Here is a 27130-nt window from a genome sequence, read left to right on the forward strand (position 1 = left end):
TCCGTTTCCCCCAGCCTTTGCTTTTAACCTGGCTGTTTCCGTTTTCCCCCCAGCCCTTGCTTTTACCCTGGCTGTTTCTGTTTCCCCCCCAGCCCTTTGCTTTTAACCTGGCTGTTTCGTTTCCCCCCAGCCCTTTGCTTTTAACCTGGCTGTTTCCGTTTCCCCCCAGCACTCTGCTTTTAACCTGGCTGTTTCCGTTTTCCCCCCCAGCCCTTTGCTTTTAACCTGGCTGTTTCCGTTTCCCCCCAGCCCTTTCCTTTTACCCTGGCTGTTTCCGTTTCCCCCAGCCCTTTGCTTTTAACCTGGCTGTTTCCGTTCCCCCCAGCCCTTTGCTTTTAACCTGGCTGTTTCCGTTTCCCCCCAGCCCTCTGCTTTTACCCTGGCTGTTTCCGTTTCCCCCCAGCCCTTTGCTTTTACCCTGGCTGTTTCTGTTTCCCCCCAGCCCTTTGCTTTTAACCTGGCTGTTTCCGTTTCCCCCAGCACTCTGCTTTTAACCTGGCTGTTTCCGTTTTCCCCCCCCAGCCCTTTGCTTTTAACCTGGCTGTTTCCGTTTCCCCCCCAGCCCTTTGCTTTTACCCTGGCTGTTTCCGTTTCCCCCCCAGCACTCTGCTTTTAACCTGGCTGTTTCCGTTTCCCCCCAGCCCTTTCTTTTACCCTGGCTGTTTCCGTTTCCCCCCAGCCCTTTGCTTTTACCCTGGCTGTTTCCGTTTCCCCCCCTAGCCCTTTGCTTTTAACCTGGCTGTTTCCGTTTCCCCCCCAGCCCTTTCCTTTTAACCTGGCTGTTTCCTTGAGCGGTTCTCACTTCCCGGCTCGGCACACTGAGCCCGGGGGCGGCGGTGGCCCGGCTCTCTGGAGCGCGCCCGTCGGCGAACCCGCCCGCTGCGCCCGGCGGTGCGTGCAGAGTCCCGCGCGCGCCCCGGGGCTGTTTGATTCGTCATTCACGGCGGCTCGGTCGCCGGTCGCAGGCGGAGCTGGAGGCGCGCGGCTGAAAAACCCCCCCCACACGCTGCTCCTCCGAGCCTCACCTCCCCGCTGCTCTCGCGGGTGGGAGCGCTTTGTTGTCATCACGGCTAGACGTGTTGGGCCCCAGTTATTGTCTGTCTCCACTTAATCAGCGCCGCGATATCTGGAAGGAAAATCTGCTGTCGGGGAGTTTACTGGAGCACTTGCCGAACAATAATTAACAGCCGTTTGGCCGCTCCCATGTGAGCTTATTGTTTGCGCCGCTTAAATAAGTTTTAAAAAGACCACATTACTCTGTTCCACATCGGCTTCCCATAGTTCAGTCTGCCTAAAAAAGTGCCCAGCCCCGCCCCCCACCAGCCCAGTGTGCCCCTTATACCATCCTTTGGCATGGGAGAGGATGGGATGGTCACATGACTTCTTCGAGTGGATTTCAGCAGGATGGGAGAGAAGGAAGCACCTTTCATGTACAGTAAGACCCTTTCAGAGAGGCTGCGAACATGCCAGAAAATGGAGTATTGCACTAAACAGCCTGCCACGCCCACTCTCATCACCTGCCCAGGTGCTCTGCACACCGCTGTCTCCTTAAAGGGGCAGAACATAAAAAAACAGGGGAAAAAATCATCTGTGGATTTGATTGACACATCAGCACATGATGACTCCCCCTGAAGATCAGAGGGAAAACTTCTAGAACGTGTTGGCTCGTTCTGACTCGTCCTTTCTGTCCATTTGAAAAGTTAGATGGGTTGTCAATAATGAAATGCGATTGTGGAGTTCATTATCTCCTTTGGATAATTTGAGGGTGGAATGAACTGGTCTCGGGGAATCAGCTAATCATAGACTTGTTGGCGTTGGGTGACGGAGCCAGCCCTGTGCGGTACAGTGTTAAAGCACTCTAATCTCGTGGAGGTTGATGGGAATCTGAAGGTGATTACTCTCGATGACACTTGCCCCGGGGCGCCAGTGCTTAATAATGATAATGTTTGCCAGAGTCCTGTTCACAGGAATGTGGACTGAATCCTGACATTTATCCAGCAGTAACACAATAGCCACCACCCCTGCCTCTAAAGTGGTATTTTCTCCCTTTCTAATAAACAGCCCCCATCATCAGTCTCAGTCTGGAATAGCCTTCAAGCAGAGCGCCCGAGTCGCTCAAAGTTTTACCTCCTCCTGTTATTAGAGCTCATGAAAGGGCACTACCTTCAGCTGTCAAATACTCAGAACAAAGGCGAGGGCTGAATTACAGTGGTGGGGAGTTTACAGTGCTTTACCATCATGGCTCCGGCATGCGGACAGAGAGACGCAGCCAAGGCAGCGTCTGTGGGAAAGGAGTCCGTTGACTGCGCAGTGCGGAGGGAACCTAGCTGCTGGCTGAAACAAACATGGAGTCTACTGCCTTCCTATTGTCCTAAATGCCATTGCTTAAGCCTCCATGGCAAATGTATCTGGGCAATCTCCGTTGGAAGGGAAGAAGGATACATAAACCTATTGCTCTACATTAAAAATGCAAAGGGGAATCATTTGCAATGCCAAGGGTAGAATAGAGTGTCCTGTCCAAAAAGGAGAGGTTTCATTCTGTTCTTCTTTTTTAAGCTTTTGTTTTAGCTGACATTTAAAGGAACAGTGTTAGAGATAAACGGAGGTCGAACACCCAGTCACATGGCATATTTATTACATTAAAAGCAGTTTCCATTGTTTGCTTTATAAACTATGCATATATACACTCCAAAGGACTGTAACTGAGCCAATATGAAAGGACCTTATGCATCTCAGCCAGATCAGAACTTTTAAAACGGAGGACAATGGAGGGCCTCCGTCTTTAACAGCGGCGCCCCCATTGTTGCCCCTCCCCCAGGCCCCGCTGTCCTTGGGCTGCACATCGCTGTCTGATCTGATTGCACAGCAACAATGGCTAGCCCTGTTTGGGGGGGTGTGATAGCCAGAATCCCGTACAGCGCGCTGTCTGTTCCAGTTCTGGGGCCGGTCATCTCTGTTCGCGTGGGTACGGCACTCGAGAGCGACATAATAATCGCATTACCATCTGTTCTGCAGGTTGGGTTAGGAGAGAGGGAGAGAGAGAAAGAGATAGAGAGAGAGAGAGAGAGAGAGAGAGAGAGCATCAGCCCAGCGAAAAGATGCAGAGCGAGGGGCCTCACAAGCTTTTGTGCTTGAAATGTGTGATGGAGAGGGAGGGGTACCCTGCGGGCCGGATTGAGGGCCCTGTCCCCAGCCCCCTCCCCGCTGCTAATGATCACTGACCCTCCCACTGCACTGGTCCAGAGAGCAGAATGCTGTGTGGCTTCGCAATGAGCAGCCGGAGAGATTATATAAATGGATTTTGCTCTTTATAAATCGGCTGTGCACGCTCCCGTGTTGCTGAAATATTTCAGGGTATGTCGACTTTTATTTCGGGTGAGTTGACACCATGGCCTTGCAGTTAGTGTGTCTGCTTTGCCAAATATAGATTGTGAGTTGAATCCACAGACCAAGCATTTGTAAAACACAGCCCTCTACTATACCTTTTCACCTGACACATGGATAAATTTTTTGGGGGGGCAAGCCTTCTGATAAGCCATTTCTTTAGCTGTGTCGGATGCTAAATCTGTCAGGGTAGTCCACCTTTCAAAAGGACACTATGGTGACTGCTAATACTCTCCAATAAAAACATCTCTAAGGCAATGAGCAGCTCAACCATTGTTTTCAGTTGTTGCTTTTGGAGGTCACAGCATACAGAACAAGTAGGACATGTTTGCATAGCTCCATAATTAACACTGGGTTGACTATAATCACGTGTTTCCATTAGAAGAAAAGTGAGAAGCATGAGTAGGATTGGACAGATCTGATCTGTGCAAGTGTTTGGGTTCAACTCACAGAGATCTTGGCTCGATGAAAATAGTGAAATAAAAGACAAACCACTAAAAGCCGCCACCGCCACCACCCCCCAGCCACCGCCCCCAACCCCACCCCACCCCACCCCACCCCCCTTCCGGACGTTTCCAGAGTGCCACTGTCTCCACTGCAATGATCAGGTTTGCCCTCTGTGGCTGGCTGGCTGTCAGACTGGCAGTGTTTGTGTTCTCTCTCTCTTCCTCTCTTCCTCTCTCTGTCCCCGGTCTCTCCGGAGACCCTGGCACTCGCTGCCTCTGCTTACTCGGGGCTTCGCTGGCTGTAAGGGAACGCTGTTTGTGTCTGTAACTCAATGCGCCACCTAAATTGAAAATAATTAAAAGTGACATGCACATTCCGCGGACGCACACAAATACATACACACACCAAACTGCACCATACAAAAACAGACTCTCAGCACCACAGAATATAAGCTTAACCCCTTCTGAATGGTCCCCTTTTTTTAAACACAAGCCTGAAAATGACATACCTAAAATAAAATGGTTACTATAATTGAACCCTTTTAACTACAGTCATAATCCTGGTGTCCTCTGAAAGGTAACCCCTGGGAGTAGTTTGTTTTCCAAGAATCAGAATTACTCTAAATGTAATCAGGAGCTCAAACACAGTGGAAGTTGAAGGTTGTTTCTCCTCTAAAAGATTTTTTAATGGATACAGCTGCTTGTGGGTGTGCCTGGTGGGGTTAGAAACACAATGGAGCCACAGCCATATCACTGGACAAATCCTGGTTCAAATTATATGACAATACTGCGGTGGCCACGACATCCAAAGCAATGCAACATTATCATAACACAAATACAATTTGGAAAACACATTGACGAATAACAAAACACAAATACAAATATGAGAACACAACAACAAAAAACAAACACAAATACAAAAGCATGAAACAAGAATGCACAACGACAAGAAAATACCATAATAACACAACAAATTGCAAACAACTGCAAATTGTGACGTAACTGGAAATCGAAAACACAATGACATTACAGAAACACGCAGTATTTCAGAAACAAACAATGCTTCGTTTCCTTACGACCAAAATACAGGTGGCACCAGCCAACGTTGGATCGAGAGTAGAGAGTATCCTGGACAGGATTTAGCAAGGTTCTCTTATTCAAAAAATTTCTAGTATGTTTCATTAACAGTACTTCTGTAACAATTACTTCTGGATAAATTGTAGCTTCTGATCTGTAGATCTACGGTCTAAAATTTATCTTATTCAACTAATTGGTCTGTTACATGGTCTAGGACAACCTGTGGTCATAAGTGAACACTTCCGTTGTCGTTTTTCTGAAATGCAGCAAGTCTTTGTCATGCTGTTGTGTTTTTGATTTGCAGTTGGTTCACAATTTAGGTTGCACTGGAATTTGGCATTGTTTTTTTTTTTTTTGTCGTTCGGCTTCAGAGATTTATTTTCTTGTTTCACGCTTTTGCACTTGCATTTGTTTTTTTGTCATCGTGTTTTCATATTTGTATTTGCGTTTTGTTATTTGCTCATGCTTTTTCTGATGTGCATTTGTGTTGCGATAAAGTTGCGTTGCTTTGGATGTCTCAACCACCATACAATGCCACCAGAAATGAGCGCTCTGCACCTGTCTAGGTGGGTTTGTAAAAAGGGCATCTGGTGACTCCGTGAGGACACTTGGTAACCAAATTATATTACTGGTGTTTAGCGGTGTTGCACATGCCCAGTGCTGTGGAGTCAAAGCTGTTTTCACAGTCCTCCTCAGAAATATTCACTTCTTGTGATTTCTTGTGAAGGCCTTCAAATTCTTGTCTTGTGTTTAGTCTTGTGTTTCGACTTAGGCATTGAAAAATAAATTTAGTTGTTAAACAGCAATCTTTTCAAGCATAAAGCCTTGGGAACTTTTCTTGCCAGTCCATAACATTTTCAGTATGTGTACTCAAAAACTTTTCTTTTTTTTTTATGCAGGAGAAACAATATGTGTCCTTTCATGCAAGCCTAACAAAGTATGCATGGTTAGAAACATAATTTCATCGGCTAAAATGCTTTCCAATTGTAACTATAATATCTTGCTACTGGCTGGCTTTGCACTTATACAGCCCAGCTCGAGTCATTGCTGGCACACGGTAGGTCCCATCAACTACACTGAGGGACTGCTCGGCCAGTACTCCTCAGAGAAGCTTGTAGGTAGGCTCATTTTGTTTCAGAGAGTCTATCTGAATCAGAGATAATAACATTCAACCATCCATCCATCCATTGTCTATACCCACTTATTCCTGATTAGGGTCGTGGGGGGTGCTGGAGCCTATCCCAGCGTGCATTCGGCGAGAGGCAGGAATACACCCTGGACAGGTTGGCAGTCTATCACAGAGCACGCACACTAATCCAATAACATTCATATGTAACAATGCTTTTGGCATGTTTATAACAGTGAAACAGACGTACATTCCTCAGGAGAATTTCTAAGTAAACAATGGACATTTTATTGATGCTTCTCTGAGTTAGGGCGCCATAACATAGTTTATAAAACCGTGAGTTTTAACACTTTCAAACAGTATGTCATGTGACCAGAATGATTGGGAATTTGACCATAAAAAACTGAATGAATGCAAATGAACCCACTCTGGCACAAATACAGGCCGGTATGACTTAAGGGGTTAAGCTTGGAGATCCTGTCCAGCTCTGCACTTAGCCTTGTCTATAATGGTTTGTCTATAATGGTTAGCTTAGAAAAGCTTTTCATTTAGCCTTTGAACAGTCTCCAAAAGATTTAAAGTCATGTAAGCACTGTGTGACTGTGGACTCAAATACACACACACAGTTGCACACATCTGCACCATACAGACACAAACACATGTACAATATGCATGCACAAGTACACACACATAGGTGAACACATATGTATCACACACACACACACACACGTGTAACACGCATACACAAATACACACACATAGGTGGAGACATTTGTCTAACATACACACGCATAGACACACATGCTCAACATGGATACACAAATAAACACACATACGTGCACACATATGCACCACACACACACATCAGGGAAAGTAATTTAAAAAATCTAATATAAAAGTAAATTGTACAGCATTGTAAGTCAAAAAAATTTTTTTTGCTTTAAGACCATGCAGACAATGAACTAATCGCAGACACATGAATGCACACAAGCATAAACATACACTCAGACACATTCACATAGGAATACAAATAGTCCAGGATTTCAAAACCATCGCCGAATCACAGATGGCCACGGTTAAGTTTCCTCCATCATGTGGAGAGGGTAGAAATCGTTCCCTATTAACTTCTCTTTCGCAATTGTGTTTCTCACGGTTGCATTCAGCTCAGGGGTCACATAAACAGCACTTATCATTCCCAGTCACAAAGACAGCTCCCATTTTCCTCTTCCCTCTGTCATCAGAGTAGCCGGTACAGTATTGCCCCCCTCCCTTTTTAATAGCCCATTGAGAGAAGGACTCCCTAGTTTTTCAGTCATTTGTGGACTGCATTAGCTTTCCAAGCTGCTCCATTGGTTTCACAGTACATTTCCCTTCAATCATTTAACACGCTATTGAGTCTCAGAGAGAGTTGTCTGCTCGGCCTGGTAATTTGATTTTGAGTGATGTTTGTGTCATTACCGAGCTTCAAAGTCAGCAACAACAACATATTAATAAGACACACTTAACTTCTCCCGTGAACATGTGGCTGAGACAAACCTCCTGTTAAAGGGCTACTCCTATAAATCTGTAAGCAGGGGCCACACACAAGTCACCAATAACGCTCAAAGGCAATATAAAGCCGCTGACTCCCAGCCCAGGTCAGGTTCATGAAAGAGTCATAGGTTCTTTCGATGCAGAGGCAATGTTTTTTTTTTGGTGTTTTTTTTTGCCTTGATTTGCTTACAGTCAGGAAAGTCCTTGAGGGGGTATGCACAGTTAACGATATTAATCTCTTCAGACAGCAGGACCAAGGGATGTCCGAGAGCTATAGACTAAGGACAGCGGGACCTTGAGAGAGTGGCTCTGAGAGCGTGTCACTTTGTGCACGCTGTGCTGCGTCCGACGCCACGCGGACTGGCTGGACTTCTTACCTCACGCATGACACAAAACTCATTAGTCATCAGATCGCATCACATGACATCGCTGAGGTAATTTGTTGAATATGTACGATGCCAATGGACAGATCACGCATAGGTACGTGCTGTAGAAGACAGGGAGAGGGAACGAGAGTAAAAGAGTGAGGGCAAGGCTACAGCGTGGCTTCACTACAGTGCAAAGGAGTGATAAGAGGGCAGAGGAAGTGTTAATGATGGAGGGACAGTGGGACTGCTGATATGGAGAGAGAGGAGTCTGTGAAACGATGCGCTCGTGTGAGGCTTGTTCTCAGGCCTGGGAAGGCTGCCAGTGAAGCAGCAGTGTGTGTCCACTGGGCAGCTAGGCCCTGCAGTTTCAGTTATTACAGGTAAGCCCACTGTTTACCTGCCTCTGCGAGGGCAGTCACCCCCATCTGTGCTCCCGTTGCATGAATCTGACACCTGCAATTACCACATGATAGATCAGAGCCCTCTCTCTGCCACTGCACAGCACAGCGTTCACCGCGCCTAGTCATTATAACTGCATATATACGTATTTGGACAGTGACAAATTTTTGTTGTTTTGGCTGTACTCCAACTCATTGGATCAAAGCTGACAGTCTGCACTTTAACCTCACACTCATTGTTGGAACATAGAGCCAAACTAACAAAAAAAATGTCTATACACAGCAATTTGAATTCCTTATTAATTCCTTCCTAATTTCATGAATTTCATAAACGCGTGGGCAGGCTTTGGCTAATAATGTTTTTTTCTGCCTTCTAGCAAATCCAGGTTTATTCAGTTGACAAGAATGAATCAGTTGCGAGCGGTTCAGTGCAGAGGTTCTCTTAAAAAAATCGTCTTGGTTTTGTTCACTTAATCACAGCCATCCACAGTGGAGAATTTTATTGATGCACTTCAGCTTCTCCCTGCTTCTCCAAGTCAGCGTTACACTGTTGTCAGGTGCAACAGTCTTAATGGTCTCTATGGAGACAGGGTGCACTTGGGCTAAATGAAGGAGGTGGTATTTGCGGGCGGCTCTGGATCGAAAGTTGCAGTCTCTCTCAGAAAAGGGCCCGTTCTCTGAGTAGGGAAAGACTCCGCGCACAGCTGCACTTAGCAGAGCGCGTGGGGACTTCCGCAAGCACGTGAGGAAACACAACGGTCCCAGAAGAGAAGGGAGAATTATGCCAGGAGCACGATGAAAGCAATCAGGGCTCAGAATACACAACTGCCAAGCAGAGGGAAGATAAACAAGGCGGGGGTGCGTCCTCCTGCGACGAGCTGACAGATGCGGAAGAGCAGTACATCCCCCAAAAAAGTCATGAATATGCAAATGAGCTGTTCATTATGTGAGCGTGTAAACGAGATGTGGCGCGAAAGGCGACACAAACGGTGCCGGGGTTTGTGGTTCTGGTCCCCATACAGGGCTGCTGTAGATAGCCCTGACACACAAAAAACGCACAACTCAACAACAGTGATCCTCACCACTCACCTTACTTGCCTGTATTCTGTTGAAATACAAGCTTAGAAAAGCCCTGTCTGATGTGTGTTCTTGTTCCTGGTCTGTACCTTGAACTCAGTCATCATGAGGCCATCTCACTCAAATTCACTTTCAGCACCTGGATGGGCAGGTCATGTAACAGCCGCAATTGCTATACCCAAAATACCTCTGTGGGCTCTTTTTGTTTGAAATACAACTCCAATGACAGCCATGCCCCACAATAATAGTTTTTTATTATTATTTTGGGAGGTATTAATAAATGGCATTTGATTCTAGTGTATAAATTCCACATTAATTAATTGTTAATAAAATAATTATTAACCATAGCGGTTGACCAAATTGTATGGTGTTTGATATTATTTTGTAAATTAATTTGCGAAAGACAATACTGAGTTAATGGATGCTCCTCTTGTAACGGAGGGCATGTAGAAATATAAGTAACAGAGCATCATGGGAGAGGGGACATTGAGGACATAAGTGGCACTGATTGTCAGATTATCTCTGTACTCCCAATGACATCGTCACGGCAACAGCATGCCCCGTTCTGACCCCTGGAGAGACGGCTATTGACTTGTCTATAAAGTGGCCCTCCACATGGACAGAGCTGCCATTTACTGAGTGCATCAATCTGTGTTTCCCAAACACTCAAGCTAAATGGGAAGTATAATAACCTCCACCCGGAAAACCTAGGCACCTAACACAGCAAGGCGGCAGCTGCGCGCCATGGATCTCTTCCAAGTGCATAATCCTGCTGACAGGCACACCGTGATGAGGAAACTCTTACTGCGATTACATTTAGAGTGTCATGCCAAGCCATACCTTTGCTTTGCTCTACAGGATCTTATAAAAATAGCCCCTTCTGGCTGTTCTTCATAAGTGGGTCAGTGGATTCAACATAATGAGTGCCCCCCCTGTCATGTTCAGCCGGTGCACTTTCCCTGTGAATATATTCCTTGTTCCAGCTGAAAAGCTGCCACCTCCCCTCCACACAGACCAGCAGCATCCAGCTCCCACCAGGTCCACCAATACACTAAGAGGCTCTTGGAGGAGGTCCTCAACTCCTGCAGGGCACACTGGCAGGGTGCAGAGTTCTGGATGTATTGATTCTTCAGCTTTTTTTTAGAAGGGTAAAGTCAAAAGCAAGCAGCTGCAAGCAAAGCTAGCACTGGGAAGATCTTTTTTTTTAAATAAAGGGGTGAGTCTGAAGCGCTTGTGAAATTATTTTTCTGTGAAGTGCTGGCCCTAATCAGTGAAGGTAGCTGAGAGTTATTGAATTGGTCTAACCTGCTTTGTTGAACTACAGGCTCCTGTGAGGCTGATTTGGCTGGCAGGTTGACTCCATCTCAAACCCCAACGCCACCCCCCGTTCTCTTGCTCTTGTTACTATTTTTACTGTCTTAACAAGGTTTGAGCTCGGCGCATCAGAGAGCTGCAGATGTGCTCAGGAGGAGCACTCCGGAAAAATCGATGGTGTTCAGGTGGGTGGGGTGGAGCAGAAGTACAGAGGGCGGGGAGCCCGGCCCCTGGAGAGTGCGAGGGGGCCCCCAGAATTGCGGCCGCGGCAGAGGTCAGACACCCCTGCGCTGCGGAGAGATGAAGAGTCACAGGTGGCCAGCCATGCCTCTGAACAGCTCCGCTCCTGTGGAGAAGAGTACATGGACAATACAGGGTTTTGAAAGATTTATAGTTTCGCACATTTACTAGGAGGAAGGTAATGGAACCCCTATTGTACTAGAATATTCTCTCAGTAATACAATCCAGTGCAAGGGGGGCACGGGGTGGGGGAGGGGGGGGGGGTCATTAAAGCAGTCATTAGCAAAACCGGAAATGTTGAAAAGAAAAAATGGACACAAAGTATAACTTTTATATTCTAAGCTATTACTCCCATCAGCATGGGAGATAAAGGTCTGCCTGGATATATTTAAAATGATCAATTATTCAGTGGTTCAGTAAATGAACACAGGCTACTCTTGCTCCATAAATGGTCAGTCCCGGAGCAGAGGGTGAAAAAGAAATGACAGACACACGAGGGGAAAAAAAAACGGATGTCAGGCAGAGGGATATAAATATTAATGGGTGTACAGAGATCCACGTGTGTGACAGATGAGAAAGAGCCCTTATGAAATCACAGGTCAAGGTGACTGACAGGACAGTCATGGAATATGACTTCAATCTTCCCATCACTGGATAATCTAATATCTATAGGACTGTTCGAGTCCTTGGGGAAGGCGCAAACTACAACCTTAAAATAATTATTTGGTGGCTTAGGTCTGAATGAAACGTAATCTCACCTCTCAGGCGATGTTGAACACACCTGTGTCCCGTGTCAGGTTTCTGCGGCGTACACCTGTGAATACACAGACCACAGCAGCCACATTTCCACGTGAATTCACACATAGAACATCTGCGCCCGTTCCCCCGCAGCTCCACGTACCTGTTTTTGTGTCCCGGAGGGGAGTTGCAGTGGAAAGGCACTAGCTGTACAGGCCCCCAGAGGTTACAGACCTGCGAGTGCCTGTTCCCCCAATGCTGAACATCACAAAACAATGAAGGGAGGAGTCACCCCCAGGTCATTGATTATGCCCCTGCCTCTGTAGCTCGTAACACGTTCCAACTGATGTATGGAATTATGGGACTGCTATGAAGCGCGAATCGATGGTCTGATTGCGCGGGATTACGTTGTCATAGGTATGGCTACTGTAAAACTCCGCCCATATCAGTTTGTCATGCACATAAATAGTCCAGCTTTCTGTAGCACAGCTGCTCTGCCCACGCTACTGTGGAGAAGGAACAGAGGTCAGCGTCTCGATCCTGTAACAGGAGCACTAAACGTTCTTTGAATGCCATTATTTTTCTTTTCTTTTATTACCGAACAATGCTGCTTGAGGCAGGGGTTCCGATGTAGAGCCTGACTTCACAAAACGAATCTCTTGAGAAAAGAGATGTACAGTTGTTATTTCATTTGCAGTGGGAACTGCTTGTGCTGCTGTTTTTCAGGAATGGTTTTGCAGCGACTCATGTGAATGAGTAAATTAAAGCTGATATAATTGATCGTTTACTCCTTCAGTAGAGCAAATGCACAGAGACTGTGATGTTCCTCTTAGTTTCCTCCTCTAGAGGGAGCGTGTGAAAGCCTGCCCTCCTTATTGTGGACAAGACTGGTCATGTCACCTCGACTTCATCCTTGCCCCTTGTCTCTCCTGAGACCACATGGTCAAACGGTCAATGAGCTTATGGTCGGGTGTGACCGCATGACTGCAGTAGCAGTGTGCTGCCTATCGCCCTGCAGCTGTAACTGAAGGAGATGGAAACAGCGGGACTCCAATGACCTTTATTCTTAAGAGAAGAAATACGTCAGGAACTTTGACTTCAGCAGCCGTATGTGTAACCAAGGACTAATTCACTGTTAGCATCACTGTACCCCATGACAGGTTTTTTAGAAATGAAAAACATGACAGGCATTATTTTGCAAGCTTGCTATCTGATTACTCCACTTATATTTTATTAAAATATTCTGTGTCAGACAGACTCTACACAGCTACTGTCACCCTCTATTCACTGGCAGTCTCGTGGTTATGAAAAACAAAGAATATCAAAAGCAAGAAACAGCTGCCTGAAGCTGAACAAAACAAGCATCAAGACTGTCATGAACAAGCCCAACATTTGAATGTCCAGATGGTGTTTATAACAAAGGAGAAGGCTGCGTGTTCTGGATCAACGTTTAATTACTGTGCACTAAACAATTATCTTTGTTACAAATACAAAACACTGATGTGTTGCAAGGGCATTTAACTGAATGATGCACGGCATCGAACAATTAACTGGAGCCCCTGTGCAGACGGAAAGGTCTGATCAACATTCGACACAAGGATCAGATATGTCTGTGAGTTAAACGTAAAGCTCATCACAGACTCAACACCAGAGAAAGCAAAAAGGCCAGTGAGGCCCATGATTCCCTGTTTTATTCTCCTCAATCCTGAAAAACTTCTTGTCTCCTTTGATTACCAGGCTACAAGAGAAAGAGGTCAATAATTGTCACTGTTTGTAGTGCTGGAGCAGTAGAGGTGTTGCACTAGAATGCACTAATTTAACACAGCTTTATGCTCACACGCCCTTTCAGAAAAATAAGAGCTCGGAAAATCCCAAACACAGAAATCGAGCTCTTATATCAAGCGGTTGTCATGTTCAGTTATCCCTCGTTCCATTCAGAAGGTGCCCTTATCCACGGCAGAGAGAGAATTAAAAAGGATGGAAAAGGACAGAGCCATACCATCAGGGCGATTCTTTGATATCTCCTCTCAAGCACAAGATATGGGTAAGATATGATTCTGTATTTTAGGAATTGCAAGGGCGCCAAGTGATTGTCCATTTTGATAAGGTTTACTTGCCTTATTTTGTGTTCTTGTTATTGTCTGTCCGGACATAAAATGCAGTTATTTTGCCAGAAGACATTTAAACTGGGTTTAAATACTTTAAAGCTTAACCAATTTAATTTCAAGCGATATAGATTACATTCTATAAGTGAATCAAGCAATAAATAAATAAATAAATAAATAAATAAAATACCGTATCTACTTTGATTAAAAAGCCAGCTTTTGAAGGTGAAAGACTGCTACTGTGCACTCATGTTTCCAGTAGTTTTATATTGCGTATTTGCTTACAGTGCTCTTACCTATAATGCCATAATTTTACCAGGTGTTTGGGCATGGTCTTCCCCTCAGCCTTCTCACTTAGAGCTAATGGAGCACATAGGCTAACACTTCCTCTCTTTTGAGTAATTACTGTAGTATTGGGAGGACATGGCATTTCCTTTCAGGTTTGCTTTATGCATAGAATCTACACATTTTGAGAAGCATGGATTTCGTAGACTTTGGTTTTTTTCTTCAGTCACCTTTTTTATTTTGTGTTCCGTTTGAATTGAGTCTACAAATCTGTACTTTTTACATACTAATATTTACCTCTGCTCCACCATTTATTTTTGGTGTCCTTGTGGTGCTAAAAAACTGGTTTCATTGTATCATCATAATAAAGTTTATTTATATGCGGCAGGAATTTGATAAGTTGCATATTGGTGCAAGCATTACGATCATAAAGATCAAATCCACAACTGGATTTTACCTCATTTTGAAATATGCTTTGGATTTTTATTGTCTCCCTGAATAATAGATCCAGATGGGAGAATGGGTTGTATGAAAAATGTGGGTGAATTGGCTCTTGTCTCTGTTAATATTTTTCATGTGTTTGCATGTTTTCTGAGGGGTTAGCAGTCGATAGTTACAGTACTATAAGATGAGACATCTTATATTATGGTTATCATGGTTCAACCATCTCTACCGTTTCTCCTCCAACATGAGGGTTAAAAACAAAGATTATTTTAAAAAAATTATGATTAAATGTAAAATGAAAACACATAAGCTGAATATTCAGGCCTTTGTTTTGAGAACCAGTAGTCATATGCCTACTGATAATGTCACACAGGCATTATCTCTGACCAAATTTCTTCTATTTGTTGATTTAAACCCTAGGCTCTATGCAGACAAGCACATTTTCAAGGGCAATGCGGCTAATCCACATCATCGGAATGCATTTGGCTTTATCTTTAAATAGTGGGCTAATCTTATACAGAAAAAAATTTGGTGCCGACAAAAGCAGCCTGTGGTAGAAGAGCTTAAGGCTGCACCAGTCCCACCCCTCACCCCTTCCAAGCGCTCCTCAGCAGACGTCCAGCACTGGGAGCGTTGCTGAGGGCGCCCTGGTCAGAAGCGAACTGTCTCCACGCGCGACGGGAATGACTGACGCAGGGGTCGGCTCTAATTAAATTCATCATTTACAACCCAGGGGACGGGGAGTCTCGGTGAACGTCCCAGTGCACAATGCTGTGGGGAATAATGCAGCTGCTCAATGAGAGCTGATGTGTAGTTTCTGCCACAGGAACGCTCTCATTCTCTCTGTCCTTCACTAAATATTCATGTTTACATAATATACAAATATCCCTGGTATGTCTAAGGCTGGGGTATTTTGAATTTGAAAGCCTCATTCTCTATGCTGGGCTCGGAGGCTTATTGGTGTGAGGCTGACCCTGTAACAAGGCCTGTTCATCCACACAAATATTCACCTTGTTATCGAACCAGCGCAGTAATCTAGATCTCAACAAAAAAAACGTTTTCAACGTACAAAAATTCCAAGTTACTCACGCATATAAAGCACTCTCTATAAGACATTACTTAAAAATATAGGCCTGCCATTAAAAGGATTGATATCAAAATGTGGCCAAGTTACAACAAACAGTATTGGCTATCTTAGCTCAAATTAGACAAGCTCTCTTCCAAGCAATGCTGCCCAATGTTTCCTAAATTATTTAATGTAACATGGCCCTGTGTTTTTTCATTTTACCATCTGAAGAGAATGTGGTCATTTCAACTTTATGTGTCACAAAAAAAGTGTAAACTCCCAATAATTTATAGTGGAAATAAATTCAGGTGAAATTCTGTGATAAAATCCATATGGCTCTCTTTTTGTGATTTTTCCTAAACGTATATATTGAACATTCTGATATAATTTGAACATCAATATTGCATAAGGAAATAAAATTATAAACACTTATCTTAATTACTTAAATGGCCATGAACAGTGAAATTGACTATCATTTATCTTGCCTATACGCTTGATAATTTTGATCATTTTGTGATGTTGTAGTGAAATGACTCCAATAGTACCCAGCTCCAGCCCTGCAGAACAAGCCTCTGGCTGGGCGAAGCCTGCAGTAGTAGCCCAAAGTTTTAGCGCCTACCTACATTACATTACAGGCATTTAGCAGATGCTCTCATCCAGAGCGACTTACACAACTTTTACATAGCATTTACATAGCATCTATTTATACAGCTGGATATTTACATAGCATTTACATAGCATCCATTTATACAGCTGGATACCATACTATGTGTTATAGTCATGTAGCAGTCTGAGTCATGAATTGGGTTGGGTACCGAAACCCAGTAGAACTATGGCACCGGTTCCCATAAGACCGGTAGCCAATCTACTGGACCGAATCGCAGCACAGATTTCATTGCTTCACTTCAGTGCCATCCTCACTAACGTTAAACTCACTCTGTTGACTGGCAATTACTGCCAATTGTTTACTTAGCAAGCAAGCTAGCTTCCACACAAAACAAAGATGGCAACCACACAGTTTAAAAAAAATGCGTTCTGTTGGCTGAAATAGCATCACAAGCTCTTCCTTATATGACCATTTTGACTGTGTATCAAACTCTTAGTGACTCAAAACTATTCTGTATCGGTTCATACCTCATAAAGCACGGACGTTGTCTTTCAGTGGGTAAAAACTCTCAGTTGTACAACACGTGTTTTATGAACTGCGCATTGCAGTTTGACAAGTAAATTGGGTTTGCATTCACACACTCACACCGTTACTACCTTGGCACCTGCCTCCCCTGCAACCTTCCACATACCATATACGGTATACTGCACATCAAATGAAAGCTTATCAAATGAGCAATAATGAATTGTTTTCTGAGCAGTTGACCCTATCTAATTTAATCTGAGAGTTTGAAGGTGGGTTCAGCACATTGTGTACAACCAGTGAAGGAAAATAGCATACTCTGATTTTTTTTTAATTATACCTGGTTCCTAATGTTCAGAGATGGATGGTGTTAAAGTCTTCAAAAATAATTGATACCAACGGGGTCAGTTTAAAAAATATTGTGGGAAATCTTACATTTTTTTAATACAGAAATACAGTTTCATTTCCTTTTATCCTCTCAAACGAATTTTGATCCTTTGCTTTGTTCAAGAAATCAGGAAACAATATATGAGACCTTAATCTCACCATTTGAACCTAGCCAAGTGTTGATGCATTGTTTGCATTTATATTTCTCCAAATCCATTAATTACACACAGAACTTTAATCAATACTTAAACAGTTTTGAATATAATGGATGTCTCAAAAGAGACTCGACAGAATAAAATCACAGACTTCTTGTGTAGAAGGGTGGTTCATGACAAACAATGAAAAATAAGATTTTCTAAGAAAGCCAATAGGATCAATTGTTACTGAGCGGCTGGTCCTTTTTGAAAGTCTGCTCACCCAGGGAAAGCCAATGAAGTAGACATAGACAATTCAGCCTAGCCAGACAGTAACAGGGCCCATGGTGACGTGGCATGCTGGGAAAGAAATACTTGAATACTGCAGAATGGTGCAAAGAATTCTAAAAATAAATCCCAATGGAAATTGGGCAACACAACATACAGTAAGACATTGTAATACAGCACTGTCGGTTTGTGCCCCAGGTATTTACATGAGTCTTCTAAAATTCACTCTTATTCTCTGCATCGCTTATTTGCATACAACATGACTAGGTAACAGTTCAAATTGTAATGAGAAATTATCTGAAATTACACAGTTCCAGATTGCACTGTCTATGCTGTCACTGAGTCCCTGTCTGTCACCCATGTGCAATGAGTAATTCCCTCACACAACCGAACTGAAGAAATTAAGACTCAGCTCAGCACGTATAATCTCAAATCCATGGCCAGTTGTATTAGATGTGATCAGTCTAAAATGAGCATTTTCCTCGTCTGGATATGGCAGCCTGAACAAAACCGAGCGCAAGCTCATGAACGTTGATCCGTTAGGCAGATCACTATAATTCCACGGGAAAATTGTGTAAAAAAAATCTTTTTTGATTTAACTATGGACTGACCACTGATGATGCCCGATTTACTGTAGTGGGCCTAAGAAAAAATTACATTGAAGCAGCTTTATCTGCTTGTTTTCACTTGTTATCTTTCAATCAGTTGTAAAGGCACTGGCTACTATGGACATCGACTCTGCAACACTTTACAGACGTTCTGTATTATATGAACACTTCTAATGTAAACACAATTTGAAAAGGAGATTTCATGGTTTTCTGCGTAAGGAAATTAAGGGGAGAATCAAATTTTAATGTGCGCTATTTCACCACACGGGGGCTCTGTGATTTCTCTTCCAGCCTCTCTCCTCCTTGCTAACCCTCGCCAGCCACCACCTCCACGATCACCCCCTCCTCTCGCAACGCAGAGCCACAAAGCCCACTGTCTGCACCTCTCAGCCTCAGTGTGAAGATGGTTGGCGGTTCGTGCGCTCGCAGGTTGGCTCGCCGCTCACGGTCTGCCTTGATCGCAGCTCTTACTGTATTACTGGTGCAGACACTCATAGTATGGAACTTCAGTAGCCTGGACTCGGGGGAAGAAAGGGAAAACGGCGGCTCCAACATCAGAGACAAGAGAGACAGGATCGGTGGCAACAAAGCCGGCAGCGAGTATCTGAAAAGCGGGTTTCAAGAGCAACATCTTCAGCCTCACCTCGGAAAGGGAACCGTTCGACATAAACAACAACCGGTAAGGCAGCAACATTAGCTACTGTATACCTCAGTCCTTCTGCGCAAGGTATTTCAAATAGTGTGGGGGCCTGTGTGATTAACAGAGGACGCTGACATAGGTTTCATTGAATCTTCTTTGCCCTCGTCGTTTTTGGTGCATCTCATTCCCCTGATTGAATGAATCAATGGTCGTGGCTAGCTTGGTATCTTTCAGTTAAAACCATTGCCCGTTTTCAATTTACAACACGAAACATTTATCTCCTAACCCGCGAAGGTGGGAAGAGCTAGCTCGCTTGCCGACTAACGATGCGCTGTTACATTGGATGCGTTGTTACAACTGAAACAATTTCACTATTCATTCTTGATATGACTGCAATTGATGTGCGTTTGAATACATGAATTTTAATATTGCGTTTGAATCGTTCGAGAAACAAATTTAATTTTTGTTTATTACCATTAGCGAAGAAACAGAATGAAGAAATGGCTTAAATCCACACATGTATGTGTCACTGACATATAAAAATGTATAAATTATATACATATCAAGATAAATCTCCAAGGTAGGCAGGATGACATTATCTGTTATTTGAAAGTTCCGTTTGTCCAATAAGCTTTCCAACATTTATGTGATATGCGGTTAGATGCTATTATGGGTCAGATGGCATTGCAATATATGCACTGTTTCTCTGTATAATAAATACAATATTTAATTGTTATTTAATGACCATTTTCGAAACGAGTCCTCTTCTACACGGGGAGCCGATCAAACTGAAAGAGGGAACTTTATTGCTAGTTTATTCAGAAGCCCGTGGCTATGGTCTACTTATGCGGATTTGCTTCAGAGGAGACCGAATGCTGAAGTGGAAAAGCCACGTATACTAGGGCTTAGTAGACTATATGGACAATAATGTTATAGAAACGGGTCTTCAATAAACGGCGGTTCTTTTTTAAACCTTATTTGTTATTTATTTCATGAACCCTTGTCTGAGAAAATCGGCGTTTTAACGAATTGCACAATACCGTAATTTTTGGCACACATAAATGTGTTTAGGGTTTTAAGGGGAAAGTCCGTAAAACATTTTATACCATCGATTATTCTGGCTAACGTAACGGTTTAGAAATTACAGGTTTGAGCCTTGGCTGAGTCATTTGAAAATGCCCAGGAGCATGCTTTGATAAAACACTATTGGATTTGCCTTGCCAGACGTAGGGTGGGTTTAAGTCACTGTCAGCCTCTAGTTACTGCTACATTATCTCCTCGCAGCAATGTGCCTGGTGCCCACAGGCTACCGCTTACCATCAGCGAGTGATATGTCTCTCCTCTGGCTGGCACTAGCTCTCCTGTAGTACTGTGGTGTAATATTGTCGTATTATTCACTGCAGTTCATTGAACTTAACTGCAGTTTTCCTTGTCTGGGTCATGGTGGCCTAGCAGTGATAGTTGGTGATTCCAAATTGTGGTGAAAAAAAAAAAATGCAGCGGTAAAATATAATGTGTTTAGGTGGGGTTTGGCTTCTTCTGTCTTGTCAAAGACTTGTACAGTTTGGTGTGAGACAGGCACGTCTCATTTCGATGTCAAACAGGGAAAAAAAAATTAGTTTTTATTCCCTGTTATTTAGCCATGAGAATTGTTAAGTCTGTATTTCACTCATACCTTGCACATTCACATCAGACTGGTTCTGAAGGAGCTTCTTGTTGAGGCTGCAGCATTGCGCTCAATCTGCTATTTACCATTTCTGTATATATTTATCTGTCTAGTACTAACTGTCCTTAAGGAGCCTCGCTTGAACAATGGCCGCATTGCCATCATAGCGTGGCCTTTTAGCAGTAAAAGCACACGTTTCACGCACCGCCCCGGTCATGGGACCAGCCTAGGACGTAGGATAAAGGGAGACACGATACTCCAGCAATGTCACTGGAATGATGTTTGTGATTTGAACTGTCAAATTAGCCTGTCTGAATGTGTGTTCTCTGCCTGTAGTTCTTTGCCGGCGGGGCCGGTGGGATAATTCGGGAAGGTTCCTGGGAGTAAGGCGGGCGGACAAACGGATAAGATCCGAAAGCTGCTGTCGCGAGCGCTGGGGCGGGCCTGCGATTCCGGGTTTGGTCAGGGGTTTGTTTCACTCGGGTACGGGGTCAGAACTCAGCGGTGACTGACAGACAGCCCTCGATGTGTTCCTTCTGTTCGCAGCAGGACAACAGTGGCTCCTGGAGATTCGCTTTTCAGAAAATGACACATCAGATCCTGTGACCTTTCCCCAAGGCTCGCATGAGTTTTAATGCGCGCGCTGTGCAGCGTCCTCGCGTTCGTGATGCCGTCCGGCCCCCCTCTCCGTCTCTCGCTGGCCGTGCGGGTCTGCGGGAGGTTTCTGTGGCGTGCCGGTGTGCGAACCGGGGCCCCTGCAGCTACGCCATTACTTCGGCTTTGTTTTCTCTCCCGTTTTTTTATTTTAGCGATGCTGGAAGGTGCGCGAGGCGATCGGTCTGAGCCGTAGAGCCGGCGGGTGCACGCGTGATGTAACTGAAGACGCGGGGGTTAGGAGGAGGAAGGGAGGCGAGGAAAAGAACAGCTAACTGACGCTGAGAACATCGGCTTCCCGAGGACCTCGGAGGCGGGGGCCCGGGGCAGCGTTTTAAACAGGACAGAGCAAACGGAGAGACAGATTAACGGCACCTTAAGTGTCACCGCTGTTTGACCTCACCCTTTTCACATGGTTCTCTTTGAAGCGTGCCCTGAGGTGTCGTCTTCCTTCTACCTGCGTTCGTCTGAATGCACCTCCTGTCTGTCCTGGCTTTCTGAACATGTCAGACAGCGCGTGTGGGGAAATGTCATCGTCACCCATGTTCTGAAATCATTAGCTACCGCAACGCGTGCCGAAACTGAAAATAAAATCGCGGTTTATGAAGGGAAGTGAGAGATCTGGGCTTTTCGGGGGGAAATGCCGTAGCGTTGGTGTCCGTGCGCCCCGCTCTTAAAATCCCGTCGCGCCCTCGGCCTCGTCGCGCCCTCTCCAGTCGGGCTGCGACCGAGCGAGCCCGGAAAGCGCCTTCGCGTCCCCCCGCGGCCCTCCGTCATTGAAATGGCCGAAACGCCGTGCCTCTCTGCGGCTCTTGATAAGGACGCCTATCGCTCTGTTGTGGCTGGGAGGCTCGCCGCCGCGCCGCCCGCCCGTCACTCTGAGAGGAGCCGGAGCCGCGCGGCGGCGCCGGAGCTGGAGCTGGCGCTGGCGCCGGAGGCCGCTCCTCCACAGCTGTTCCTCTACCTGGCTGCTGAATTCTGGGAGGAGGGACTCCGCGCAGAGCCCCCCTGTTCCCCTGGGTGTTCGCTGCTGGGCTAATTGTCAGTGTTTTGCAGAGGCATTTTTTCCCCCCTTGCGTAACAAGCCATAAAAACGGCGGACGCCAGCTGCCGCGCGGGGAGCTTCGGTCGCCCGTCCCGTGAGTTTGGGTCTGGCTGGGACCGCGTTCTCTCCGGCGGCAGAACTAGAGGTTTTCTCTGATTTGGTCTCCAAATTTAGCCATTCCTTGATATCTCCCAGCATGTGAAATACTGATATGAATGGAGCCAAAAGCAAAGCTAGCACCCAGAAAGTTAGCCACGTTTGTCAGACTGTTGTACAGGTTTGGGTGAGGTGGGGAATATTCTGCCATCACGGTACTTTCTTACTTACTTACATTCTCCCACTCAATACACTCCTATTGCCAAGGCGATGATGTATATGTCCCAGTGTAGATGGGGCTTACATTTTCCCATGAAATTCAGGATTTGGTGAGTCATGGCTGCCCATGCATAGCCACTGAGTCAGTATGTGCTAGAAAATCTCTGTGAGGATCTGATGCTACGTGCATGTCTGAAGCAGTGTTACCTTTCCATTACTCATACGTCTTTTATCATGTGACTCCTGTCCTAGCGGGGAACCAGGCGTCATGGTTGTTTTGCAACAACTGTCCTCTGTGGCCAAGGAAGTTAACGTATCTCGCTCACCCCGATCCTGTGCCTGTCTGCATGATGACAACATGCTGGTCAGAGTCTTAATACACACAAGGGTTCTACAGTCATTCATTATGTGATGTGGAATATGACTGTTGGTTCTGAATCAGTCTGTCAGTATCAGTCTTTTTGCTGGTGGTGCTGTGTGTGTGTGAGCATGGGTAAGAGAGAGAGCGTGTGAGCACATGTGCATGCATGTGTGCACATGCATATGTGTGTGCGTGTGCGTGTGCGCATGTTTGTGTGTGCATGTCTGTGCATGCATGTGTGAGTGTGCATGCGTGTGTGCATGTGTGTGTGTGAATGTGCATGCGTGTGTGTGTGTGTGTGTGTGTGTGTGCATGTTTGTGTGTGCGTGTGTGTGTGTGTGCATGTGTGTGCATGTGCATGCGAGTGTGTGTGTGTGTGCGTGTCTGCGCATGCGTGTTTATGTGTTAATGGTGGCGGGGCATGTGGAGGGGAGCTGTGTAGGGCCGTGAGGAGCGATGGTGTAGTGATGATGAGGAACATTTTCCCGGCGGTGCTCCTTGCGCTGGCCTCCCCCTGTGTCAGCGTCCTACTGAGCCCCCCCATGTGAGCGTCCCGCGGGCCCGTGCTCCTCTGACAGCGGGGTGATTCATGCCACTCTGATCTGTGTGCTGACTCACACAGTCTGCCCCAGGCCTGGGGGGCAGGGTCACTGCCGCCTGCGCCCACATGTGTGCAGCTGTGCGCCACCGTGTGTGTGTGTGTCTGTGTGTGTATGTGTGTGTGTGTGTGACTGTGTGTGTGTGTGTGTGTGTGTGTGTGTGTGTGTGTGTGTGTGTGTGTGTGTGTGTGACTGTGTGACTGTGTGTGTGTGTGTGTGTGTGTGTGTGTGTGTGTGTGTGTGTGTGTGCATGCGTGCGCAGCTGTGCATCGCTGTCTGTGTGTGTGTCTGTATGTGCAGCTTTATACTGCGTGTGTGTGTGTGTGTGCAGCTGTATACTGTGCATGTGTATGACTGTATACTGTGAGTGTGTGTGTGTTTGTGTGAGTGCACGCGCGCTTGCGTGTGTGTTCAGCTCTCTGCTGTGTGAGAGAGCGTGTGATTAGCCGATGCCTGTCTGCTCTCACCCTGTCGGGTGTCAGCCGGTGGAACCAAGAAGACTGATAAGAATGAGTTGACCTAACTTGCTTTTTTTCGGAGGGAAAAAATAAGATTAAAGGCTGTGTCCGTGGCAAATGCTGATTTGTAGTTACTGCAGTTTTTTTCCCCTAAAACTCATAAGGAGGAAATTGAACTCTTCCATCTTGCTTCGGCTGCCAGGATAATGCGATAAATAACCGGCGTGTATTGATTTGTTTCTCTGTGTAAAAAATCACATAACATTATTTTCCCCGTGTAGCTGGTAGCCTTGTGCTCATGCATGATAAACCCCTCCATGGCGAATGGCTTCCTGATGGAGTGCTCGGCGCGCGCTCTCCTTTGGGGAGGTCCCCGCGTAACCGCCGGTTCGATCGGACGTTTGATCCCTCCGCTCGGCGCGGGGCTTTCCCGTGCCGTCGGCGCGCTGAACGGAGCGCGCGCGTTTTCCACGCCGCTCCGCGCCGCACGCGGGCGCTCGTGACCGTCTGCTGCGGAGCTGGCTGTCGGCGGCACGCCCCGGCGCCGTGTTTCACCGCGTGCGGAGCGCGCTGCTGTGCGCCGACAGCCTGGCGTCGCTCGGTGGGTCCCGGGCGTCCCTCGCGCTTGACGTGGGGTCGCCCGCAGGTCTGATGAACACCGCCGCTCAAACGCCATTAGCCTGCGCTCATTTGTCTTCTTTTTGTGGGGGGGGGGAGTAACGAGGTAAGGGTAAACATTTGCGCTCCTGAAGGCGCTCATTTGTGTAGACCTTCAAAGTGAAAGTGACCGTGGGTGGGATTCTATTAGCATTCGTCCTTAACTTTGACCTACCGTTCAAAGCAAGATGGTGGCTCCTCCTGTTTTACGCACTCTTCCTGTGCGTGGACGGGCCCCACGGTTCAGCACAGAATCCTGACTGCGCTGAACTGATGTCGGTGCTAGCTGAGCGGGCGCCGGTGGTCTGCTTGCTGAAGCTGCACATGATGTGTCTTCCTCTGACTCACGTGTGTGCAAGCCTGGCATGTGAGCTGCGGTGTGAAAAGAAGCAGCTGGTGACATCACATGCCTCAGAGGAGAGCGCACGCTTGTCTGCACTCTGACATCTGCTGTGGAGGTAGCAGCATTAGCATGGCTGTACAGAACAGGTCAATTCAAACTGAGGAGAAAGTGTTGTGTTTATAAGATAAGATAAGATAAGATAATAGCATAATAGCACACAATAGGACAGCACAATTGCACATTGCCCATTATACATACATTTAAGACAGGTACCTACAATACATACAACACATACATACATTATATACATAATAATACACAATGTATGTATGTGCTGTATGTATTGTTCATGGTTATTTTACAGTTGTTAAGAGGTTAATTAATTAACATTCCCTTTCAGTTGGCAGCGTTGTTTTGTGAATTACATGGCATTGTATCGTTATTCACTAATTAAAATGACTAGTGTTGTAGGTTATTTTAGGTAAGATAAAAGTCAAGCATATCTTAAATTTAATGTTTTCTTTTCTCAGTTAATATTTCAATGGTGCCAGGTATTTTCTTGAGTTTAGAAAACTCTAAATGGTAAACGCTTTCATAATGAATTTGTTGTAATGTATCCATTTAAAAGCCACTTGCAGGTTAATAAATTCCCTCCTAAATTCCCTCCTTTCATGTTTGTTTTGTGTTGTTTTGTTCAGGCCATTCGGTGTGTTCAGACAGAAGATACAGCCCTTAACCCTGTATCCACTCATGTGCTGAAATTATTTTGCTGATACAAATTACCCGTTATTATGTTGGCTACACGTGATATCTTTTTGGTATCTTTTTACATGGCCGCCTCTAAACTGTGTCAAAAGTGTGGGCGTAAAAATGTTTGCCTGCTCTATGCTGATCTATTCATCCAGGCAGATCCATAAATCATTAACAAGGCCTTCCAACCAACCTTTCCCGCTGAGTGCGAATGTTTTGTTGAGTTTTAATACGTGTTAAAGGATGACAGAAATCTCAGACTCTGTAACATCCTTCATTTTCAGGCCGGAAGAAGCCACTGAAGTCTTCCTTTCTTTAATCCCTTTTCATAATAGATAACAGAAAAGTCGGCTTTCTGTATGCAGACTAAAATCTGAAATTGCTTGTCCCTTAACCCAACTTTTGCTAGGTTTTAGGAATAAAAAACTTGGACATGGTGATTAATTCACATTTTCACGTGTTTTCTTCTATTGAGTGCCAGCTTTTCAATTGTGGAATGGTTAGAAATGTAAAAATCTCTCTGCATACAATCAAATCTAAACGTGTTTGCACCTCACAAAAATGAATGGATTTGCAATTTGCAGAGGAAAGCATTAACGGAAGGAAATGTAAACTATCTGTAATTACTGTACTCGTGTGGCTATTACTGCCGTTACTGAAACAATAAATATCGGTTCCATTACGCAACACAATTCATTAGGCCAGAATTAATATATAATTAATTACAAACCAGCTAATGGAAGCCCGTTCTTCTAGCTTTTCGTCTTTCTTTTCGCTGCCTGTTTTCCTGTGGAAAAACAATGCTTTCGCAGTGATCATTGCTATTGAACTCCGCAATTGTTATTACTGTCAGACATGTCTTAATATCAATTTCTCTTAATGTGCGAGTGAAAAAAAGTAAAAGCAAGTTGATATACTCTGTCCTCTGTATATAAAGTATTGGTAACTTGGCAGTAAAATTATTAAAAATGTTTTATTTTGCATAATTTGGAAGCTGGAGTCTGATGGTTTTGTTTGCAAGCGGGGCGCTACACAAGCCCTTTGAGTACGGAGAAGTGCTTTCCCTCTGACCTGTTAAAGACAAATGTAATCATCACAAATATTCAAGTTTCAGTATTATTGCCATTACAACAAAATGTCATTAGGAATACATTAAAAATGCATATACATGCTGGACATGCTCGAGTTGAAGTGTTGATGTAATTTAAGTGACCACACAACCGTGCCCACGTTGCGGTGCAGATCACAAGTACGGTAACATTCCGTTCTTTCAGATGCAGAACAATCTTTCTTTCTGAGCGCAATCATTTTTTAACCCTTTAAGATGTAAGATCAGAAATAAGTGATTTGAATTTTCTGAAATGATCATTCTAATGCTGATGTAACAATCACTATGGATAATTGAACGCAACTGAGTTCTAGAACACTGACTTCAGGGGGGAAAATCCCAATAAACCTACTATTCAAAGAGTTAAAAACGTAAAGTTAATAAAGT

At 45.1% G+C, this 27130-nt stretch overlaps 1 protein-coding gene across 1 annotated transcript in view; it reads left to right on the forward strand.

The window, feature by feature from the left end:
• The first annotated feature begins 18452 nt into the window (after nt 1-18452).
• xylt1 (xylosyltransferase I) overlaps nt 18453-27130 on the forward strand; it is a 64053-nt gene continuing 55375 nt past the window's right edge. The window contains exon 1 of the mRNA XM_064322763.1: nt 18453-18826. Coding sequence (XP_064178833.1) covers nt 18551-18826 — 276 coding nt within the window. The 5' untranslated portion in view covers nt 18453-18550. The remainder of the gene's footprint in view (nt 18827-27130) is intronic.

Source organism: Anguilla rostrata, chromosome 2, assembly GCF_018555375.3.
Source record: "Anguilla rostrata isolate EN2019 chromosome 2, ASM1855537v3, whole genome shotgun sequence".
In the NCBI taxonomy this organism is placed as follows: Eukaryota; Metazoa; Chordata; class Actinopteri; order Anguilliformes; family Anguillidae; genus Anguilla; species Anguilla rostrata.